The sequence below is a fragment of the Aedes albopictus genome, chromosome 2 (assembly GCF_035046485.1).
Source record: "Aedes albopictus strain Foshan chromosome 2, AalbF5, whole genome shotgun sequence".
Classification (NCBI taxonomy): domain Eukaryota; kingdom Metazoa; phylum Arthropoda; class Insecta; order Diptera; family Culicidae; genus Aedes; species Aedes albopictus.
In genome coordinates this window covers 74,763,797-74,784,494 of record NC_085137.1, presented here as the reverse complement: position 1 = coordinate 74,784,494, position 20,698 = coordinate 74,763,797, and the positions used below count along the sequence as shown (strand labels likewise).

At 40.4% G+C, this 20,698-nt stretch overlaps 1 protein-coding gene across 5 annotated transcripts in view; it reads left to right on the top strand.

Moving 5' to 3' along the window:
- The window catches only part of LOC109432696 (myb protein), a 69,567-nt gene that overhangs the window by 30,432 nt on the left and 18,437 nt on the right, over positions 1–20,698 (top strand). For 4 of the 5 annotated variants that reach the window (XM_019709081.3, XM_062849955.1, XM_019709088.3 and 1 more), the window contains exons 4-7: positions 17,910–18,743; positions 19,440–19,763; positions 19,861–20,057; positions 20,122–20,395. In XM_019709081.3, the coding sequence (XP_019564626.2) occupies positions 17,910–18,743; positions 19,440–19,763; positions 19,861–20,057; positions 20,122–20,395 (1,629 nt within the window). The remainder of the gene's footprint in view (positions 1–17,909; positions 18,744–19,439; positions 19,764–19,860; positions 20,058–20,121; positions 20,396–20,698) is intronic. The other variant, XM_019709096.3, reaches the window with a different exon arrangement.

Sequence of the window (20,698 nt, the reverse complement as noted above, 5' to 3'; positions counted from 1 at the left end):
TTCTTTAGCGATTTCTCCAAAGATTCAACTCATTCAAATATAAAATGTAAGATTTTTTTCAAGAATTCTCACAGAAATTCCCCCAAAAAATTCTACTGGTATGCCTTTGAACGATTTTTCTTAGGAAATTGTTTGTAAACTTCCTTAGATTTTTGGAAATTCCTTATGTATTTTTTTTGTGATTTTCTTCGGCCGTTCCATTGTGAATGCTTATTTTTTTTTATTTCTCAAGAATGTATCTCATAGAATTTCAAAAGTAACAATAGATGAAATTCCGTAAGGAATTATCAAATGAAATTTCCAGAGGAATTACTAAAGGGTTTTTCCGAGGAATCACTAGAGAAATTTTCTAAAATTGCCGCCTCAATTAACAAACGAATTGACTAAGGAATATTCAAAGTACCTGCCGAATGAATTTAGAAAGGGACTATTGAAAGAATTATAAAAGTAATTGTTGGGTATATTAGCAAAAGAACTGCCGGTGAAACTTCGAAAGTAACGCCGTAGATGTTTTCAAAAATAAAAACCTAAATCAATTTTGAATATTATAGTCCAGAAATTTCCGAATGAGTTACGGAACCAAATTTCGAATGAATTGCCGTAATAACAAGAAAAAAGTCCAAGAAAACCCCAACAATAATTATATAGGAAACTTAAGATCAAATCCAATAAAAATGACTAGAAGGATTTCCAAAGGCTTTGCCAAAAAAAACTCCGCCAAAGGTAATATAAAAAAACCAACGAGAAGTTGTAAATGGGATTTTCAAAGAAATTTGCACAGAAAAAAATCTGAAAAAGTTCGAAAAACCATTGCTGCAACATTGCCGAGAACTGATTAAAGAATGAGTGTAAACACCTTTTACCTTTTAATTCCGCCTTAATTGCTCTCCAGTGAAAAACTGACACTGAGGGAGATTACAAGTGGTAGTCGAAATACGCGTATCTGTCAAAGGATAACCAATTAGGGCAGAATTAAAAGGTACAAAACTGATTACACTCAAAGAATTTTCAAAGAAACTTGTAACAGAAATGAAACTTGTAACTTGCTATCAAAGGAATTGAACACAATAGCTGAGACAACTTTCAAATGATTTTTTTTATATATCTATTTTATTGATATTTATCGGTGAACGAGTACTCGTTCACCGATAAATATCAATAAAATAGATATATACTAGTTAACGGTGATTAAACCCAACAAGTTTCAAATGATTTGCCAAAGAATTTCTTTAAAGAAAATGAAGAATGAATTCAGAAAAAAAAATATTTAGGAATCCTCAAACCAATTTCCGAAGAAAATTCTCAGAGTATCTGCTGGAGAAGTTTCCAAATAAATTTTCGAAGATATTCCTTAACGAATTCCTGCATGGATTTCCAAGTTAATTGCTGAAAAACTTCAGAATGAAAGAATTCTCACAGAAATTCACCCAAGAAATGTTATTGGAATTCTTTCAATAAATTCTTTAGGTATTCTTCCAAGGTTTCCATCTATTGATGCTGTTAATGATTCGCTTAGCGATAATACCAATTTTATCCGGATTTCCTTCACGATTCTTTTCCAATGATTTCATTAAGCATTTGTTCCAAATGAGGAACTTCATGAACTTTTTTCTTACATATTTTTTACGATTCATCTAGGAATCACTTCGTTACAATTTCCTTTAAGATTTGCTTCGAAAGTTGCTACATCGATTGCTTCGGGAATTCCTCCAAGTGTTTCTGAGGCTATTTCTTCAGTAACCCCAATAATTTGATAAAGAGTTTTTTTTTAAGATTTCAAAAAAAAAAACGATTACTTTGGGGCTACCCCCATGATCCCTTGAGCAAATTTCCCAGAGGAATCCTTTAGGAATTCCTTCCAGATTTGTTTTCAGAAATTTCTACAAGAGTTCTTTTTGAAATGCCTCAAATGGTTTTTCTTGAATTCCTTTCAAGGATTTCTTGCGAAGCATTGTTCAAACATTTCAAAGATTTCTTCAGAAATTCTTCCAATAATTGCTGTATGAAATCATCCAAAGATTCCTTAGGTAATTTTTTAAACTTCTCTTTCACAATTCGTTCATGAAGAAATTCCAGTAAAGACTTAATCTTTATCTCCAAGGATTTTTTTTTAAAGCTGCGTTACAAAGATTTTTTTCAGGGATTTCTCAAAGTTTTACTTCAGATAATCCTACAAGGGTGAAAACATTTATCCCCAATGTAATCCTGCACAAATTCACTCAAGGGGTGTTAAAGAAATTCCCCCCAAGGCTGCCAGCAGAAATTACTCCACGGAAATCTATAAGAATTTTTTAAATTTGTTTTTTTGATTTGCATCAACGAATTTAAGAGGAATTCTTATGGGTTTATGCCATTGATTTATTTGAAAAAAAAAAATATTGGCATTTCATAATTATTTCTTCCAAAAATCGCATTGCTTTTAAAATTTCTTCAGGAATCCTTTACGTAATTCCTCATAGTACTTCTAGTACATCTACTACTACTTCATACTTGATGATTCTTTCCGAATAGGAATCCTCGAAGAATCTTCTAAATGAACTCTAAGATTCATTTAGAAGATTTTTCGAGGATTCCTATAAAATTTCCTCCAAAATTCCTTCAGGCATTTCAACAAGGATTTTTTCGGGAATTCCTCCGCAATTCCTTTAGAAAATCTTACAAGGATCCATTCAGGAGTTATACCTGATCAAGCATGATCTCAGAAATTCATCATAGGGTGTGTGTACCATTGCTTGGCCTAATATGTCAGCCGCCTTGACAATTTTGGCCATAACTCGTAAATTAATTGCACTAGAAATGATGTGTTCACCCAATCACGCACTCTAGGCAGTGCATGGCTGTCCAATTGGAAGTAAATTAGCGTAAATATTCAAGAACTTCTTTCATTCTGTTGCCAAGATTCGATGCGTTGAATACAAATATATGAGTCCAGGATCTTTTCGTAAAGGAAATTACCCTTGACTTCCTTGGGCATAGAGTATCTTCGTGCCTGCCACACGATATATACATGCAAAATGGTCATTGGCAGAGGAAGCTCTCAGTTAATAACAGTGGAAGTGCTCATAGAACACTAAGCTGAGAAGCAGGCTTTGTACCAGTGAGGACGTTACGCCAAGAAGAGGAGAGGAAGATAGGCCGAACGAGGGGACTATGCCAACGAAGCATCCCGATATCCTAGATATTTTTCATGAGGAACTCCTGCAAGATTTCTTCTTGGAGAATTCTCTAAAAGAATCCTTGGAAAAATTCCTTAAGGTTCATCTGAAGGTTTCGTTAAAGGACTTCATGACATAATCGTTGAAAGATTTTATGAAGGGATCCGAAGAGGTATTCCTGAAGGAATGCTTGGAGGAATTCGCAAAAAAAGTAATTCTTGAAGGAATATTTGAAGGATTACTTAATAATTTTTTGAAGAAATTCCTGAAGAAATTCTTAGAGGTGTTCCTGAAGGAACCAATTCAAGTATTCCCAAATCAATCAGAAGAATTTCTGAAGCAATCCATGAAAAAACTTCTGAATAAATCTCAGAGGTTTTTTTTTTGTAGAAGTCTTTGAAACTGCTTGATAAATCGTAATACATATCCCGAAGGCAAGGTAACTATTTACCTTGCCCGAAGGAATTCTTGCAGATACCCTTCAAGGAATACTTGGAAAGAAATACTTGATAAAATCGTTGGAATACGTTCATTTCACTTATTTTTTATATGAAAGCAAAAAAAACGACAAAATATTGTTATTACGGTTTTGACTTGACATGTGTTTAGATCATGATTTTCATAAATGCGGCCCCTGAATTTTAGCTGCTACCTTAAGCTAAGTCAACAACTATATTTGATCCTGTCATTAGGATATCAGGGACGTTTTCACAATGCTCATAAATTTTACTTCCAAATCGGTAATGAATTTCAAAAAATCCAATTTAAATTTCTAACACTATGCAATCTATGTGCCCCATTCTAAAAAAGTCTTGATAATCACGAAGGGGCCCCCACATACCTATCAGCAGTTCTGCGAAGTGTTGAACTTATGCTTGTAAGAAACTTTCGCTATTTAAAGAACTTTATTCAAACTATTTAGTGTTAGAAACCTTCCATGATTTGGAGGCCCCCTGAATTCGGGGGCCCGGTGCGGACCGCACCTATCGCACCCCCCTTGCTACGCCACTGTGATAAACCTGGACGTGTAGTGGAATACCTGTAAAGTAAAAAGAAAATCGGGTTAACCCGGGCAGACGAGAATATCTACTCAAATCGAATAATTTTTGCTGTCATAGCTCGATGTGATTTTGATGTGTTATTCAAAAATTTAAACAATATCGCACCAATAACTCAAAGTGATATGATATCAGTTTTTGTTCTTGTCGAAATATTCGAAAATTTCTACATAAGAACAAATTTAGCTCTTCTGCACGAAATGGAACACACACACCCAAAAAGATGGCTCAATGTTAGTGAATGCCATATGCATTTCTGAGCTGGGGAAACGAAGAACCCCATGCTCTTGTTGCCATGATATTCACAACAGTGAGCCACAGTTGAGTGTTAAGCATCGTCGCCTGTGAATACTAGGGTCGTAAGTTCGGCACTGGATGTTGGCATTTTTTTTTGACGTAGGACTACGTCTCTCTTTTCTATACCGGGTGTCATTCTAAATTTTCAGAAATCGGCCGCGTTACGTTTAAAGTGGAGATTTTGAGCGTTAATAGCTCAGCCATTTCTTGTTGAATTTTCAAAATTTTGGCACCAATCGATTGCAAATCTTTACACCAATTATGTCCAATAATAATATTTGCTGTTTTTCAATAGCAAACTATTGAAAAATTGGGAAAAGTGAACCCATGTTTATTCCAGCCAATCACGATCGAGCACATTTTGGATGCTCCCGTCGAATATAAAAGCTACTGCTTCTTCGCATCTTCCCTCATTTGTCTTTGTCGTCTCGAGGTGAACGCATCGAACGAGAGCGGCCCACTTTCTTCGTTTGCGTTTTCGCTCATTATTCTTTGACGGCCGTGTTGGCTCGGCGTCGGTGGTTGTCGGCAAGGGTGCTGTTGCACATTCGCCTTCTAACCGTCTAAAGGCTCCCCCAAACCAAGGCGACTTTTCCGCCGACACGATTTTTTATCGCCGCGATTTTTCCCAACGACTACAGCGATAAATGCGTCGCATCAACCATCTACACCAACGCGAAAACTAGTCACAAACAAAACTTAGTCGCCCCGCGACAGCGACGAAAACTGTGCATGCAGCGACCAGCGCCGCGACACACCGGCGACAAGTACAAAAATCGCTGCACTGTCGCTTGTCGCCTGCGACGACGTCGTCGCAGTGTGGAAGGTCCCCTTCAAATCAGTGCGCAGCGATTTCGCGACAAAAACATAGCGACAAAAAGTCGTGTCGCTGGAAAAGAGTCGCTTGGGTTTGGGGGAGCCTTAAAGCGGCAGACGAAGGAAAGAATACGTTTCATCGATTGCTCGGCGGTGGTGGCAGAGGCAGCAAAATCCACAGAAAGATCCGCGACGAATTTGCGAGTTGCGTCGCTGTCCTCGGGGCTCGGCCCTTCACCGATTGATTGGCGGCGGCGCATTGATGATAGCATCAGGAACATCCAGGGCAACAAGCGGCGGACCAATTTTCGACGGCGTGCAGCATTCAGCACGGAGGAATCCAACACGCATTACGTGGCATGATAAATTGTCTAAAATCGTCCAATATTCAAACGGTTCTTTTCAGGACCATAGAAAATTATTTATCAAGAGTTGTGAATCAGATAATTATTTCATTCCATCATCGATCGGTAAAAGTGTGGTGCAACCGAAAAGTGAAAGATTGAATGCTTGGTGGCCCCGCAAGAATGATGATGCCGGCCACTAGTGGTTCCATCCGGAATTTATCAACCCTATCCGAACCATTTTTCGTGAAACATCGATAAATTATAACGTTGTTCGAATTAAAATGATCTTAACATTCCAATATTTTGGTTACTTTATTCGTTAAATGGAAATTTTCTCATTTCTCGGTTGATTAACCGTTTCAAGCGTCTGGTGCATGCGGGGCGGGTCGTGCAAATGAAATATACTGAAAAGCCAGCCGAATGGGAGGAGCTTAATCTGCTAATCTAGGGGCATAAAATCTGCTCCCTCTGATTTCTTTCGTCATTTTCGTTGGATTAGTCAAGCAGGGTGGATGTCACCTCCACACCTGAGCAGTACCCAGTGGCGACTCTCGGCTATCGTGCTGATAGCGTCATGAATCTTATCCACGGCAGAAAGCGGCCTACCAATTTTCGGTGGCATCCTGCAGGATTAGCACGGAGAAAACCAACACGCATTGCGTGGCAAGGCGGTTTCATGCCATTTTCTTCCTGAAATCGTTATTTTATCCAACGGTCCTTATCAGGATCACCAAAAAATGATTTTTCAAGAGTTGTAAATCAGATAATTTTACTCCATCAATCGAGAAAAGTGTGGTTCACCCGAAAAATGAATGATTGAATTCCGGCCACTAATGGTTCCATCCAGAATTCAGCAAAGCATTACCCTATCAGAACTATTTTCCGTAAAACATTGTTTAACTCTAACAATTTTCGAATTAAAATGATCTAAATCTTCCAATATTTTGTTTACTTTAACGCTTAGTGAAAAAATTTCTCATTTCTGGGTTGATTAATCGTTTGAAGCGTCTGAAGCATGCGGGGCGGGCCATGCAAATGAAATATTCTGGAAAGCCAGCCGAATGGGAGGAGCTGCATCTGCTAATCTAGGGGCATAAAAGCTGTTCCCTCTGATTTCTTTCTGGATTCCGCCAGACTGAAAAAATGTCGAATGTCGGGTTAAAGTCGGGTCAATTTTTATCGAATGTTGGGCCACTGTTGGACCAACATCGATCAACTATTGGGTCTATGTTGGGTTTGGTGGCCAAAATCAAAATAGGTGAATGATAGGTTGATGTCGGGTTTGACGTCATCAACTATGGTAAAAGCTTTAAACCTACAACACCACAAATGTATGCTTCCTAGCTGGGGCTCAATTGAATGATGTGCCTTGACTGAGGCTGGAGCTGAAAATTAGTAAAAGCACGAGGTCAGTCTTACCCAACCAATCCCAATCAAGCATAGTTCTGTGAGGCGACACGACGAAACTTATATAAGAGGTGCACATACTCAGTTCGATCATTTTATCGGCACACACAGCAGCGGACGGACAGCGCCGAGCGGCAGCAAGATCCCAAAAAATCCAAAACTGTGCTCGAACGTGATTGGCTGGATAAAACATGGGTTCACTTCTCTCAAATTTTCAATAGTTTACTATTAAAAATCAATATTTACCTAGCATGGATTCGACGCGTAAATAAATTTCTGATAGATTCATGCAAAAAGATTGAAAATCCATCAAGAATTGACAAAGTTATTAGCGGTCAAAACCTAACCACTTTTCGTTACATGCTCAAATTTTCTGTTTTCTGAATTGTACCCCCATATCTTGCCGAACGACGTTATTCAATGTCAAAAGATCCGCTTCAACGGATGAGCAAGCGGGTGGCACCGCCCTCTGTCCAATGAAGCCTCGATTCTTTTCGGATCAATCGGTGGTGGCGGCATGGGTGGCAATGAATTATACCAAAATGGTCCTTTTAAGGGCCCCATAGCTTCCGAATGAGTTATTTGGAATATTATTCAATTATTTCTAAAAATTCAACTAATTCTATTTTTTTATAGTTTATCGATAAAGTTCAAATTTTATATTAAATATACACCGCTGTTTGGGGCCTATATAGCTAAATCTGTTAAGGCGCGGATATCCAGCAAGGCCATGCTGAGGGTGACGGGTTCGATTCCCGGCCAGCCCAGGAATTTTTCGTAAAGGAAATTTCCTTGGCTTTCTTGGGCATAGAATATTGATATTTTCGCCCAAATGCCCACGCGGCCTATTGCTTGAGGGAACGATGCGCCGCGGATTTTTCTCCTTTTACCTGGTTCTTATGGGAGAATAAAATTGTGGCGTTCCTCAAGCGCGGTACGTCATTAACACACAGCAAGGCCGCCTTAAACATTTGGAATACGCCACGCCGGTGTTTCGTATAGAAAGGATCTGACAATAGTTCGTGCCAGCCACACGATATACACATGCAAAATGGTCACTAGCAGAGGAAGCTCTCAGTTTATAACTATGTAAGTGCTCATAGAAGACTAAGCTGAGAAGCAGGCTTTGTCCCAGTGGCGACGCAACGCCAAGAAGAAGAATACGCCTCTTTTTACTGAAATTAATCTACAATAGCCATTACATAATGTTGGTAACGTGTTGAAAAATTCAACAAATTTTAATTTTCAATGGGGATAAAATTGCTATAGACTGATTTTCTAGTGAGTTCCTAACACAGACTTCAATTTCGTGCACCAACCCACAGACGAAAGGAAATTTACCATATAGTGTCTTTACTCTGGCCGTTGTTTTTGCTGAATAGATACACGTTTACTTCATCTGTAAGCCCCAAATTCTTTATTAGGCGTTAAAAATTAGTCCTACGTCAACACTGCGGTTATGTCTCAGACATTACACACTCCTAGTTTTTTCGAAGAAAAGGTTGACAAATCTTGTCTGCTGTTGTTTTGATCTTGTAATATCTTAACGGGCTATTATTGAGCACTTCTTCACACTTGATTTTGATATTATTTCTGATGTTTTACCTCTTATCTCAATCAAACCAATACCAGTTTTTGTTCTTCAGTGATTCAATTATTAATAACTAAATGTGTTGTTCGGTAGATTTTCTCACCTACTCAGGAAGTACTGCTCCTTTTGATTCCACTAAGAATTTGCATCCTTTGACAGATACATATTTCAACCTCAACTGTAAGGTCGTCTTCAGTGTTCCGTATTTGACTCGGCTCGAGGTTTATGAACAACCCCAGGACGGTTAACGTGTATTGTACTTGATCCTTGTCTGAAACGGGCACATCACTACAAATGCTAATTAAAGTCCGAAACACATTCGCTAGTAATCAGGTATCAGAAGGCCGGCTCCAGAGGCACGTTATCCTCCATTTGGGACATTTGTGTCATCGCCATAATAATAGCTTATTTCATCATCTATTTGAGGGAAAAGGAAGGAAATAAAGATAAGGATGGGAATAAGGACAAGCAGGGAAATAGGAAAAAAATACCCTGGAAGAGGGTACTAACGTAATCCTTTGAAAGGGATGGTTGATTGAATGACCTAGTCTGTTCAATTTCAACATATCAGAGATAAAGACATCATAATAGTTGGTACATAATGTCAATATCTCGATGACTGCAATCGTCCAACTTGGCTACCTCAATGTAAAGGAGCTAAAACTGCTAGAAACAGAAAAGAAAGTAAGAAGTTTATGGAACAAACCATTGGAAGAACTGAAAAAATATGGAAATATAACGATTCCTATTGTAATTATGCAATACCAACGCATAAGCGTACCACAATGAGTTCAAACAGCGACCTGAAAAGAGCACTATAATAACGCATAAAGCGAAAGAGAGCCTACAGCTCTTTACCACAGCGAGTTGAAAACAACAGAATGTCTTAAATATTCAGGTTTCTGAAGTCAATTTCACTTAAGTGTTAACCGAATACTCGGAAACGCAGTTGCGCAAAAACTGGACAGTTACATATCAAATGGTACGAAGTTCCATAATCGGATTCACAGCTATCACAGGCAAATGAATCAACTTGCGGAATATTTGCCATAGCTGACGCGGCAGTGGCCAGTCAATGCTTTGACCAGAATGTTGCAATTCTGCTTTGACAGATTTGTAAGATACTTCGCCGCCACCGTTGGAGATGGCTCAGTACAATACAATTTGGTTTGACGACATGACTCCAAACTATTCCAATATTATCTGTGTTGAGTGGCAGCCCAGGTGTGAATCTGAAGCTTTACCCAACATTTCGATATCGGAATAGCTGGCTTAGGTCCAATGAAGTCATGTGATGCTCCAGTGCGAGCTAACTCAGCAGCCAATTCATTTCCAGCGATGGAAGAATGGCCAGGTACCCATACAAGGTGAACAAGGTTTGCTGAATTCAGCTTCTCGATTTGAGTTCGACAAGCGATAACTATCTTCGACCTAGAGTTGGCCAAAGCAAGTGCTTTAATAGCAGCCTGGCTATCTGAACAGAAGTATATTACTTTGCCGATTACGTGCTGCTGAAGTGTCGATTGCACTCCGCACATAAGAGCAAAGATTTGGGCCTGAAAAACGGTGCAGTGTCTACCAAGTGAGTAAGACTGATACTGCCTTAGCTCACGAGAATATATACCAGCACCTACTCGACCTTAAAGAAGTTTTAGCCATCAGTGTTACATACGATGCCGTCTGGAATACTTCGTTCCAGATATCCAGATGTCCACTCTTCCCGGGAAGGAAATTTCGTGGAAAATGTCCTATATGGGAAATTACAAGCAATTGTAAGATCACTTGGAGCAAGGACAATTTTGTCCCAATTCACCAAAAGTGGAATCAACGAGGTGTGTGTTAATGTGCGGTTCACAGGAGTTTCCTCTAGTAGACCGAGTACCCGAGTAAGTGTAAAAAAGTGCTTCTTGTTTGAGATGAATGTGTAGTGGAGCAACGTCAAAGAGAGTTTCGAGCGCTTCCGTGGGAGTTGAAGAGAACGCTCCAGACATCGCCATTAGGCACATCCTTTAGGTGCCGGCCAGAGTGGACGCGTCACGCGGCGCGGCGCGGTGCAATGCGGCATTTGACAGGTCGCGCGGCGACGCGCGGCAGAACTCCGTTCATTAGAATACAGGGAAAACAATCATAACATGCCAGAGTGCGCGCGGAACGATGCGAAGCGGAAAGCGTTTAGCCGCGCGACGCACGACAAAACAGTGCATGCACTGTTTTTGATGCGGAAGTAACGCGGTTCGCGCGGAGAATTTTGTATTTTTGTGTGGATTTCATCCGTTTTACCAAATCATGGCGCTAATTTTACGAAATTGTTTTTCAAATGCATTCAAATGTGAATGTAAAAATATAAACATGAATAATACCACATGTTTATTATCCGGTGGCGTCTCGTAACCTCACTTTTCACCTATTCTGCGAAACAAAATCAGTAATTCCTTCAAATTTATGACTAAAGACTTAACGGAAATAATCGAAATATCTGTCATTCTACATTCATTACAAGCAGAGCTTTCACATTACCCCTACCCATGTTTCATGCACAAAAACGGTTGGCACCCTCTCGTTTATTTTACTATCTCGAAGTATTCTACTAGGGCTGTAGGCTTAAAAAATTGTTTCAAAATAAAAATATACTATTTTTGAGTTAACAAATTTGTTCCATTGCATTGCAGTTTAAAAATAAACGAAGGGGTGCCATTTTATACGTATACAACCCTGTGGTAGCTCTGACTACAAGCACACTTGTTCATAAAATTTCAAAATTTGTACCTGTAGGACGGGTAGATTTGAGGTTAGGGAATCACCATTGTCCCAAATGTATACCTCTTCTGAATCATCTGAAATAAATAGCAGTTGAAGGTAAATTTAGATAAATTATTCATTTTTAATTTTAGGTTGAGCACAATAATCACATATCTCCTGGAAATTTTTCATTAGATAACTCTAGAAAACTGTTGAAATGCTATGGCTTTCAAACCGATAGAGAGGAGACAGCTCGCTTTGATTGTGTGCTACTGGTTGTCAAGGCGAACCTGTCACAAACTGTCTCTGCAACCCGAGTTGGAAATTATACATTGATGGTGTGAAGTGATCCAATATCCAAAAAATCTTAACAAAACTTCTCACCGTTTGTTGTAATTTGAAAGATAAAATAACTATGGTGAGTTTAATAAAATATTTACTAAATAAAATAGTTATGGTCAGTATTCATGTGTAAAGGTGGAGGAAATTATGAAAACTTTTCAGTTTGTTTTACGAACAGACGCGTTGCACCGCGTTCACTGTGGCTATCAAGTCGCGTTGGAAGCCGCGTCAAAAACGCGCCGCACCGCGTCGCGTCGCGTGACGCGTCCACTCTGGCCGCAGCCTTAGAGATGGCCATACAAGCTTTCTTGATTATGAACTCAATGTGAGGTGTCCAGGAAAGCTTGGAATCAACGTACTTTACCTGTTCAGTCACATCGATTTCAGAATCAAAGAGACGCATAGGTCGAACGCCATTATGGTTTCGACTTTCCGTAAAAAGAGCAATAGATGTTTTATTCGGATTAACCGAAAGGCCATATTGGCGACACCAACCCTCAACTACCTGAAGGGCACTTTGCATCAGGTCGAAAAAGGTGCTGATACACATACCGACTAACAATGTTAGATAGTCGTCGGAAAAAACCATAAGTAGGGAAACCGCTATTATTGAGTTGCCTCAATAGTAGTAGTTAAGGCAATGCCGTAGTTGCCGTATCTGCTACGAGATTCCACAAAAGTGGTTACAAGACTCCCCCTTGGGGGCATCCACAAACACTCAATTTCCTAATCGCCCCTTATTGACGCAATGTCGAGAAGAGATGTCGGTTTTTGAGCATTTGATGAATCCAATTGGAAATCATTAGAGATATACCATGACCCCGTGCGGCTTCCAATATGGCATCGAAAGGCACCCTCGATATCTAAGAAAACACCCAAGCAGGATTGCTTTTGAGCGAATGCTTTCTCGATATCTTAAACAACCTTGTGTAAAAGAGTCACAGTGGACTTACCAGATTGGTAGGCATGTTGGTTCACGTGAAGAGGCACGTTGGCCAGATGAACATCACGGATGTGATGATCCACAATGCGTACTAAGCATTTCAGAAGAAAAGAGGTCAAACTGATATGTCTGAAACTCTTTGCTTCTTCATACGACGCACGACCCACTTTCGGAATAAACTTTACAGTAATATCCCGCCAGGATTTGGGAATATACCCTGTAGCAAAACTGCAAACAAGTATTTTTTTTAATATGTTTGAAATAATCAAATCCCTTATTCTGAAGCAAAATAGGATAAATCCCATCTGCTCCGGGAGATTTGAAAGGAGCAAAGCTATTAAGTACCCACTCAATCGATTCTATAGTTACAATACTCCGAGCCGAGGCCAGGGAATCATAACTACAAGAAAAGACATCAGGTTCATCCGAAGAACTTCCTCATCACAGGAAATCAGATCGATATTTGGCAAACGAAGTTCGTTCACTCGGAAATCCTTAGATTTTGCAAAGATTTTGTTTAACTTTGTTTTGTTGAGTGAAGTCATCAAACTGGAAACATTTGTACAAAGGTTTTTCCAGCCGGATCGTTCAGCAGACCGGAGAGCTTTCCTGTAGGCCTTGCGAGCCGAACCAGCCGAACGTTGTCTGTTCCAACTCTTTCTACATTGTTTCCTGAGTTTCGCCAGATCGGAGTTCCACCAAGGGGTTTCTCTTGTGATCTTCACAGACCGTAGAGGGCATGCTTCTTTAAAAGCTTCCATGATGAAGGTCGTTGTAGTTTCAACGGCATCATCTAAATCACTTGGAGTGTCAATGGATAGTGAGTATCCATGAAATTTGGCCGCAACCAAATCAGTATAAAGATCCCAGTTTGTTGACCGGGGATTCCTGAAACGCAATGTTTGCGAAGTAACATTCAAATGTTCAAAAAAGATTCTTCATCTGACACATGCCAATTGGTCGTGACTAATTCTACTAGAGCAAAACGTTATGTCTAACACTTCCTCTCTAGCGGTTGCCTATGCTAAGTAATGCAAGATCTGTACTGCCTATGATCGCATATCAGTCCCATATTTGCTGGATTTCCTATTCATATGGGACAGTTATGCGATCATAGGCAGTGTACTACTTAAGTAATCCAACAAACTGGAGTCTCTCAAGTTAATGTCTGAGCTGCCCCAGATTATATGGTGACTGGTGAGCATTAGCATCACTGACAACAATTAGTGGAAGGCCTTTTGAAGTACAGTATGCGATGACGTGTGTGAAAGCATCCGTAGGGGATGGTTCATCATTCAGTAAATAAACGGAACAACAGACGTATTCCCTGTTGAGGTTTCCAACAGATACATCAATTGTGATAGCACATACATCTCTGGTGGTTAGTTCAGAGATGAGTGTAGCAACTATTGCGTTGTTGACAAGCACACAGGCTCGAGGCATGACACGCGAGTTTGCCATTTCATGTTTACTAAAAGTAGCAAACTCCGGGTTCCTAGATAGAAATTCCCCTTACGAAGGTAAGGTTCTTGAACTAAGACCACTTGGGCTGTACCATTTTGCATAAGTCTGCAAAGATTGATCGTTGCTGTTCTTTTATGCTGAAGATTGATCTGAGCTATCCTAACCGTAGCCACTACCCAAACTAGGCAAGATTAAACTAGTCACAATCACAGCACAACAAAGAACAGCAGAAATAAAACCAGATCGGTATCGTTTGAAAATCGCCAAAGGCGAGGATATAGGCTACAGCGAGGAAAATTTGCTATAACTAAAACTTGTGGATACCATAAGAATACCTTATGAAAATTGATCGTGCTTGCTATGACAAATTTCATAAGATAGACTTATGAAAAGAACAAACAAATCTTAAAATGATGCAGACTGGATTCGATCCATGAACGTCGGGATCACCGAGCCCGTGTTTTATCCCCGCGGCTACCGACGCTTGAGAATACCATGTTGCTAAACATAAAAAAAGCCAAACTGTGAGACGATTTTACGTCATATGTCGACCTTATGAAATTCATCCGAATCATGGACTTATCCACCGATGAACCAAATTCATCGCGGTCCGAGAATTTTGACACTAGAGCGGGGTCTGTTCCAATCAGAATCGTCCAATTCTGATTGGAACGGCCCCGCTCTAGTGTCAAAATTCTCGGACCGCGATGAATTCGGTTCATCGGTGGATAAGTCCATGAATTACTTAAAGGCCTTTTCATAAGTTGGGCCTCTTAAGGTTATTTGGCTGAGTGTAGATGAACTGGTTCACCTACACGCTAAGGTCAGGTTACCCAAATATGGGTAAATTTTACCCATAATCGTCGAAAAGTGCACATTCGCATTTTATGGGTAAAGGCACTTTACCCATATTTGGGTATGATGCGTCTACGAATAATATAAGTAATATTTACCCATATATGAGTTATTGAATTTACGCAAATTTGGGTAAAAAAACGCTATTTCACAAAAAATATAGGAGCCTTATTGAATGCTAAGTTCAAAATCTTTCGTTTCGGAAAAATGTCAAAGTAAACATGAAAATAACGCGTTTTATCTTTTATTTATTTATTTATTCACATAACTAATCACGTGGTAAGCCGCGCTCACTTCTTATTTCCGTATTCTTCTCTGGTTTCAATACCGGTAGGGATTTTTCGCCGGACCCGGCTATTCCAACAAGACGGGGACGCCAAAAGTTGTCCGGCCGGATCGGTTAATCTCAGCCCGTCCAGAGGGATCGATTTGAACCTTCTTCAATTCGATAGAAGTTCACCGGAAAGTTGCCGATAGCTGAAAAAGTAGAAGAAAAAGAACGTTGTAGCTGGATTTCTCCCTTTTCTGGAGGTGTGCTGAATACTCACTATCTTGACCTAGTGGCTATCGTTGAGGGTTTTAATCCGGAAGCTGTACCTGACGTTTCCAGTGCGGTTCTCGCTGGGGGTAGTCAGTGATATTTCTGTTATAGAAGGGGTTTTCCGCCGGACCGGGCGATTCCAAAAATACGGGGACACCGATAATTGTTCCGCTGGACATAATAATTCCAAGAAATCGTAGGCGGGAATGTTGTTCCACCAGACCGTTCCCAGCGTGTCCGGAAGAACCGATTTGGACGTCTTTCAATTCGGCTGGAGTTCGCCGGGGACGTTCCTATTCCGGTAGGGGGGTTCTGCCAAACTGGGCCATTCCAACAAGACGGGGACGCAAAAAGTTGTTCCGTCGGATCGATTCTCAGCCCGTCCAGAAGGACCGATTTGGATCTGGGTACTTCAATTCGACAGGCGCTCATCGGAAAGTTGCTGACGACTGAGAAAGTGGAAGAAAAAGAACGATTTAGCAGGGATTCTCCCTTTTCTGTAAGTGTGCTGAATACTCACTTCCTTGGCCAGATAGCAGGCTATCGTTGAGGGTATTAATCCGGGAGCCTTGCCGGGAGCTTATTCTGTCGGACCAGACGTTTCCAGTGTAGTTCTCGCTGGGGGTAGATGGTGACGTTTCTGTTCTGAAGGGATTTTCCGCCGGACCGGGCAATTCAACAAGGGGACTCCGGTAGTTGTCTCGCCGGACCTAATAGCTCCAAGACAAATCGTAGACGAGAATGTTGACCATTCTGAGCGCGTTCAGAAGGGCCGATTTGGACCTCTTTCACTTTGGCTGGTGTTCATCGGAAAGTTGGCGACAAGCTGGAAGAAAAATAAAATGACATTCTAGCGATGATTCTCCTTTCTCTGGATAAGTAAGCATAAAACTTAGTAAGCATATAATTTACCCATATATGGGTAAAGTTACTTTGATCACAATATGAGTAAACATTACCTATATTTAGCGGTATAATTTACCCATAAAATAGGTTTTGCATGCAAAACTCAAATATGGGTAAATGAACTACGCATTTATGGGTAAGCTGAGCTTAGCGTGATAGCGTGAATGAGGATGAAGCATCTGTCACTTATTTAGCATTTTTTATATGAAGATCTACTAGGGTAAAAGCTCCCTTAGTGGAGGTAGTACCAATAGTGGTGGTAGTGGCAATTTAGCACTATTTCGACGAAAAAGCTTGCAAATGGCATTTTTAATAGATGCATCATACCTAATTAATAACATTAATTCAGTTTTGTGTTCATGATTTGGCGGAAAACCTATTTTAAATAATTATTTTCCTTGACTTTTTTGCTCCTTTGCACCTATAGTGGTGGTAGTGTTCCTATAGTGGTGGGTCCCGTAGGAATTCAATGGAATGCACCACTATAGGAACCAATGTTAAATTTTACCTCCATAATAGGAACCGTGTACCTATAGTTGGTGCAAGTGATTTATAAGCAAAAACTGAAATAAATAATGGTTTTTACATTTTTTCTAGCAAATTTAAGTGAAAAACTATCGATTAACGTTTTCAGACTTTTTATTTTGTGGTATTATCAATTTTATTCAATTATTTTAGTACAAGGAGCTACTAATAGCACCACTATTGGAACATTTACCCTATATGAAGATTTTGAAGCGGAATCATTACTTGATTATTACTTGTCCTATTTTTTTCACAGTACCTACGTACGAAGTGGAAACTAGCCATTAAACAAACGATTTACATACATAATTTCCAATGTGTAAATGCTATTTTATTTGATATTTATATTTTACATGGCATTGAATATTGAATATTTGATCTTTTACATGGCATTCTAGATATCTCTACAGTCAATGTCGGAAAAGTACATTGAACGATGTCAAATGATTTAGACTTATTAGTTTAGCTAGTTTCGCCCAATTTTCTTCAGGATCTGTTTCTTGGGATGACAGATTGTAGATTTCATTCAAACCGGACAGGTTTTAGGTTTGTATTATTTTTCAATTAATTTGCATACGGATTTTTTAGCTATCAGTAGAGTCGTACAAGATGTTCATGTATTGTTTTCTGTTGCAAAGTTGGAAGAACAGAACAGAATGAATAAGTTAACGCAAAATAAAAAAAAATACGCGGGCTGTTTTGATAGATAGAGGATTATTTTGAATTTGTAATTTTATTTAAACAAGGGCTGAAATTATTTATTTATTTTAGTTGTTGCCCGTTAAAACTGATCTACGCTATTTTAGCACAGCGTGGTGCCGGGCACCATTGACAGTTGCATAAAACCTCCACATATCATTTCGATCCATGCCACAACGTTCAATGTTGTTTGCTAAATGATGTATCTCTTCTTTTCCCAACAGGAAGACGACAAAGTCGTCGAACTGGTTACCAAGTATGGACCCAAAAAATGGACCCTCATCGCGCGACACCTTCGGGGTCGCATCGGCAAACAATGCCGAGAGCGGTGGCACAACCACCTGAATCCAAACATCAAAAAGACTGCCTGGACGGAAGAGGAGGATACCATCATCTACCAGGCGCATCTGCAGTGGGGCAATCAGTGGGCAAAGATTGCCAAGCTGCTACCTGGCCGTACTGATAACGCCATCAAAAACCATTGGAACTCGACGATGCGTCGAAAGTACGAAGGACCCGAAGCGACTCGTCGCAAACCCAAAACCAACAGCAGTCAAAATCAACAGAACCAGTCCGGCTCCGGCCAATCGAATCAAACCAGTTCACAGCAGTCGCTCAGCGGGCAGGTCAGTTTGAGAAACATCATTTGCAATAACCGAAAGAAGGCATCGGTCGACAGTATGAACGAGGATTCGCTCGACAAGGATGGCGGAACGATTGCCGTGTCCACGGAACAGGGCGATTTCCTCATTTCGCCGATGCCCAATGCCACCAGCGAGAAGCAATTCGTCATTGCGCCGCTGTACTCGACGGGACGGGCCACCTTCGTCAATGCCAAAGTGATTGCTAACAGCAACAACAATAACAACAACAACCTCAACCATGCTCTCAGCAATAGTAGCAATAATAACAATAACCTTCAGCCGTACACGCCTACCAATGTGGACTTTAGTGATCTGCTTAGCGGAAACGATGCGGACGGAAAGGACCGGAAGTTCAAAATCAACACACCAAGCATTCTGCGACGGAAGCGAAAGTTTCGGGACGAGAACGAAATGGTAAGATTATTTGCTATTGATACGTATTGCTTATTTTTTATCGTTTTGTTGTTTTGCATGCACTACCTTCGTTTCATTTATGTGAAATTTTGTGTTCTTACACTATTATTTTTACGCTTATCAATCTATCGCGGAAAAACAGAGTTCAATGTTCAGGCGTTATAGCTTCCATGTAATAATACTGGTTGATTCGATAATTCCACAGATAACAGATGTTTATGCTAGTACAAATTTTTCGCAGAATCCTGTGTAAATATTCAAAACGATATACGTTGGCTCACTACCGCCATCTACTCAACTTATTGCGACATTACATCTAACTTGAATGCAAGAATAGTTCAAAGTTCCAGTTTCATTCAAGATCGAATACAATCTTGAATGTAAAATTGCGTAGTGCATGCAATCTTGAAAGCGATCACTGACTATCGATCACTGCGCCATCTCTAAATGATTGCCACATGAGTTTCAGCTGCTCGTTACATACAAAATGGCTGTTGAGCATTTTTACACACATTGCCAATATAAGCATAAACGTCTGTTATCTGTGATAATTCGAAATCCATCATTAACGTATCGTAACGTCCATTTACCTACATAATTGTAAATGAAAACAAAAAATGCAGCAGCAAATACGAAGATGTAACTTGATCCTGGTAGATACTTGATAAATAAGCCACGTCGACAAATTCCTTGCAGAACGACCTCCAGCAGCAGATTATGTTGGCACACCAGCAGCAACGTCAGCTACAGCTGCTCCAGGTAACGACGGCCGCCAGCCAAGCTCTGAACACCACTGCCTCGAGTCAGACGCACCATCAACACCATCAACAACAACAACAGCAGCAACAGCAAGCACGTGACGAGCACCACCATCATAATGAAAGGCACCTCATGTCACCGACCGTCACCCCCATCAAACCGCTTCCCTTTTCACCCAGTCAGTTCTTGAACTCACCCAGCTTGAATGTTTCGTTTGATCAGCTTCCGGCGAGCACTCCGGTCAAGAGGGCTACCTTTAAAGTACGTTTTTTGTTTGTTAAGTTGTATTATTAACGCTTTTATTAGTCACGCCTATACTTCCAAAATGAAAGTCTAACTGTATCTGTGACCCTTTCAGACTAACGACACTAGTCTACTGAGTACTCCGATTCCTCCAAAGGATGCACAAAATCATAAAAAAGAAACCGCCGAGGACGACGGCAGCAGTAGAGGTCCCATTAAAACCCCTCTGAAAGACGCCAAAACGTTGGAACCTCGAACTCCCACACCGTTCAAAAACGCTCTGGCGGAGTTTGGAAAGAAGCGATCCGAAGTGTAAGTGTGACATCTGGTTAAAAACTTTAACAAAAATTAAATCATCTCAAATCTAATCTTGCAGCTACATCCCGCCCAGTCCGGCGCGGTTAGGCGAAGACATTGCGGAAATCATGAGTAACGAACAGGCCAAAGAACACTCCGGCAGCAGTGGGAACGACCCGGATAGTACTGTTACCAACAACGGTGGCGATAAGCGTACGGGCGACGCCTCACAGCCTCGGGGAGCTGGCGGGAAGGAACGGACGCTTCCGGTTGCGCAATCTCCACGAACGAAGAAGGCTGCCTTTTCGCAAAATTGGGAAAACTCCGACATGAGTTTCTTCGCGGAAACACCGGTGAGTTTCGAACTATAGGTATGAAATCAGTATTGAAAAAAGTTCAAAAATTGCTTACAAAATGGTCTAGTGAATTATCAGAAAACATTGTTGAGGACTCGACTGACTGACTGAGGATGTTTATATAATCTCTAATGCTTTTCATTCAGCTATTCATCCCTGACTGAAAACCATAACCTCCAAACGGGAGCGGGACACTTGGCATAAAGTCATTGGACATAAGGTCGTGTGGCATAAGGTCATTTGGAATAAACATATTTGTTATTACGATCATTTAGCATATTCGATATGTACCCTTCTTTG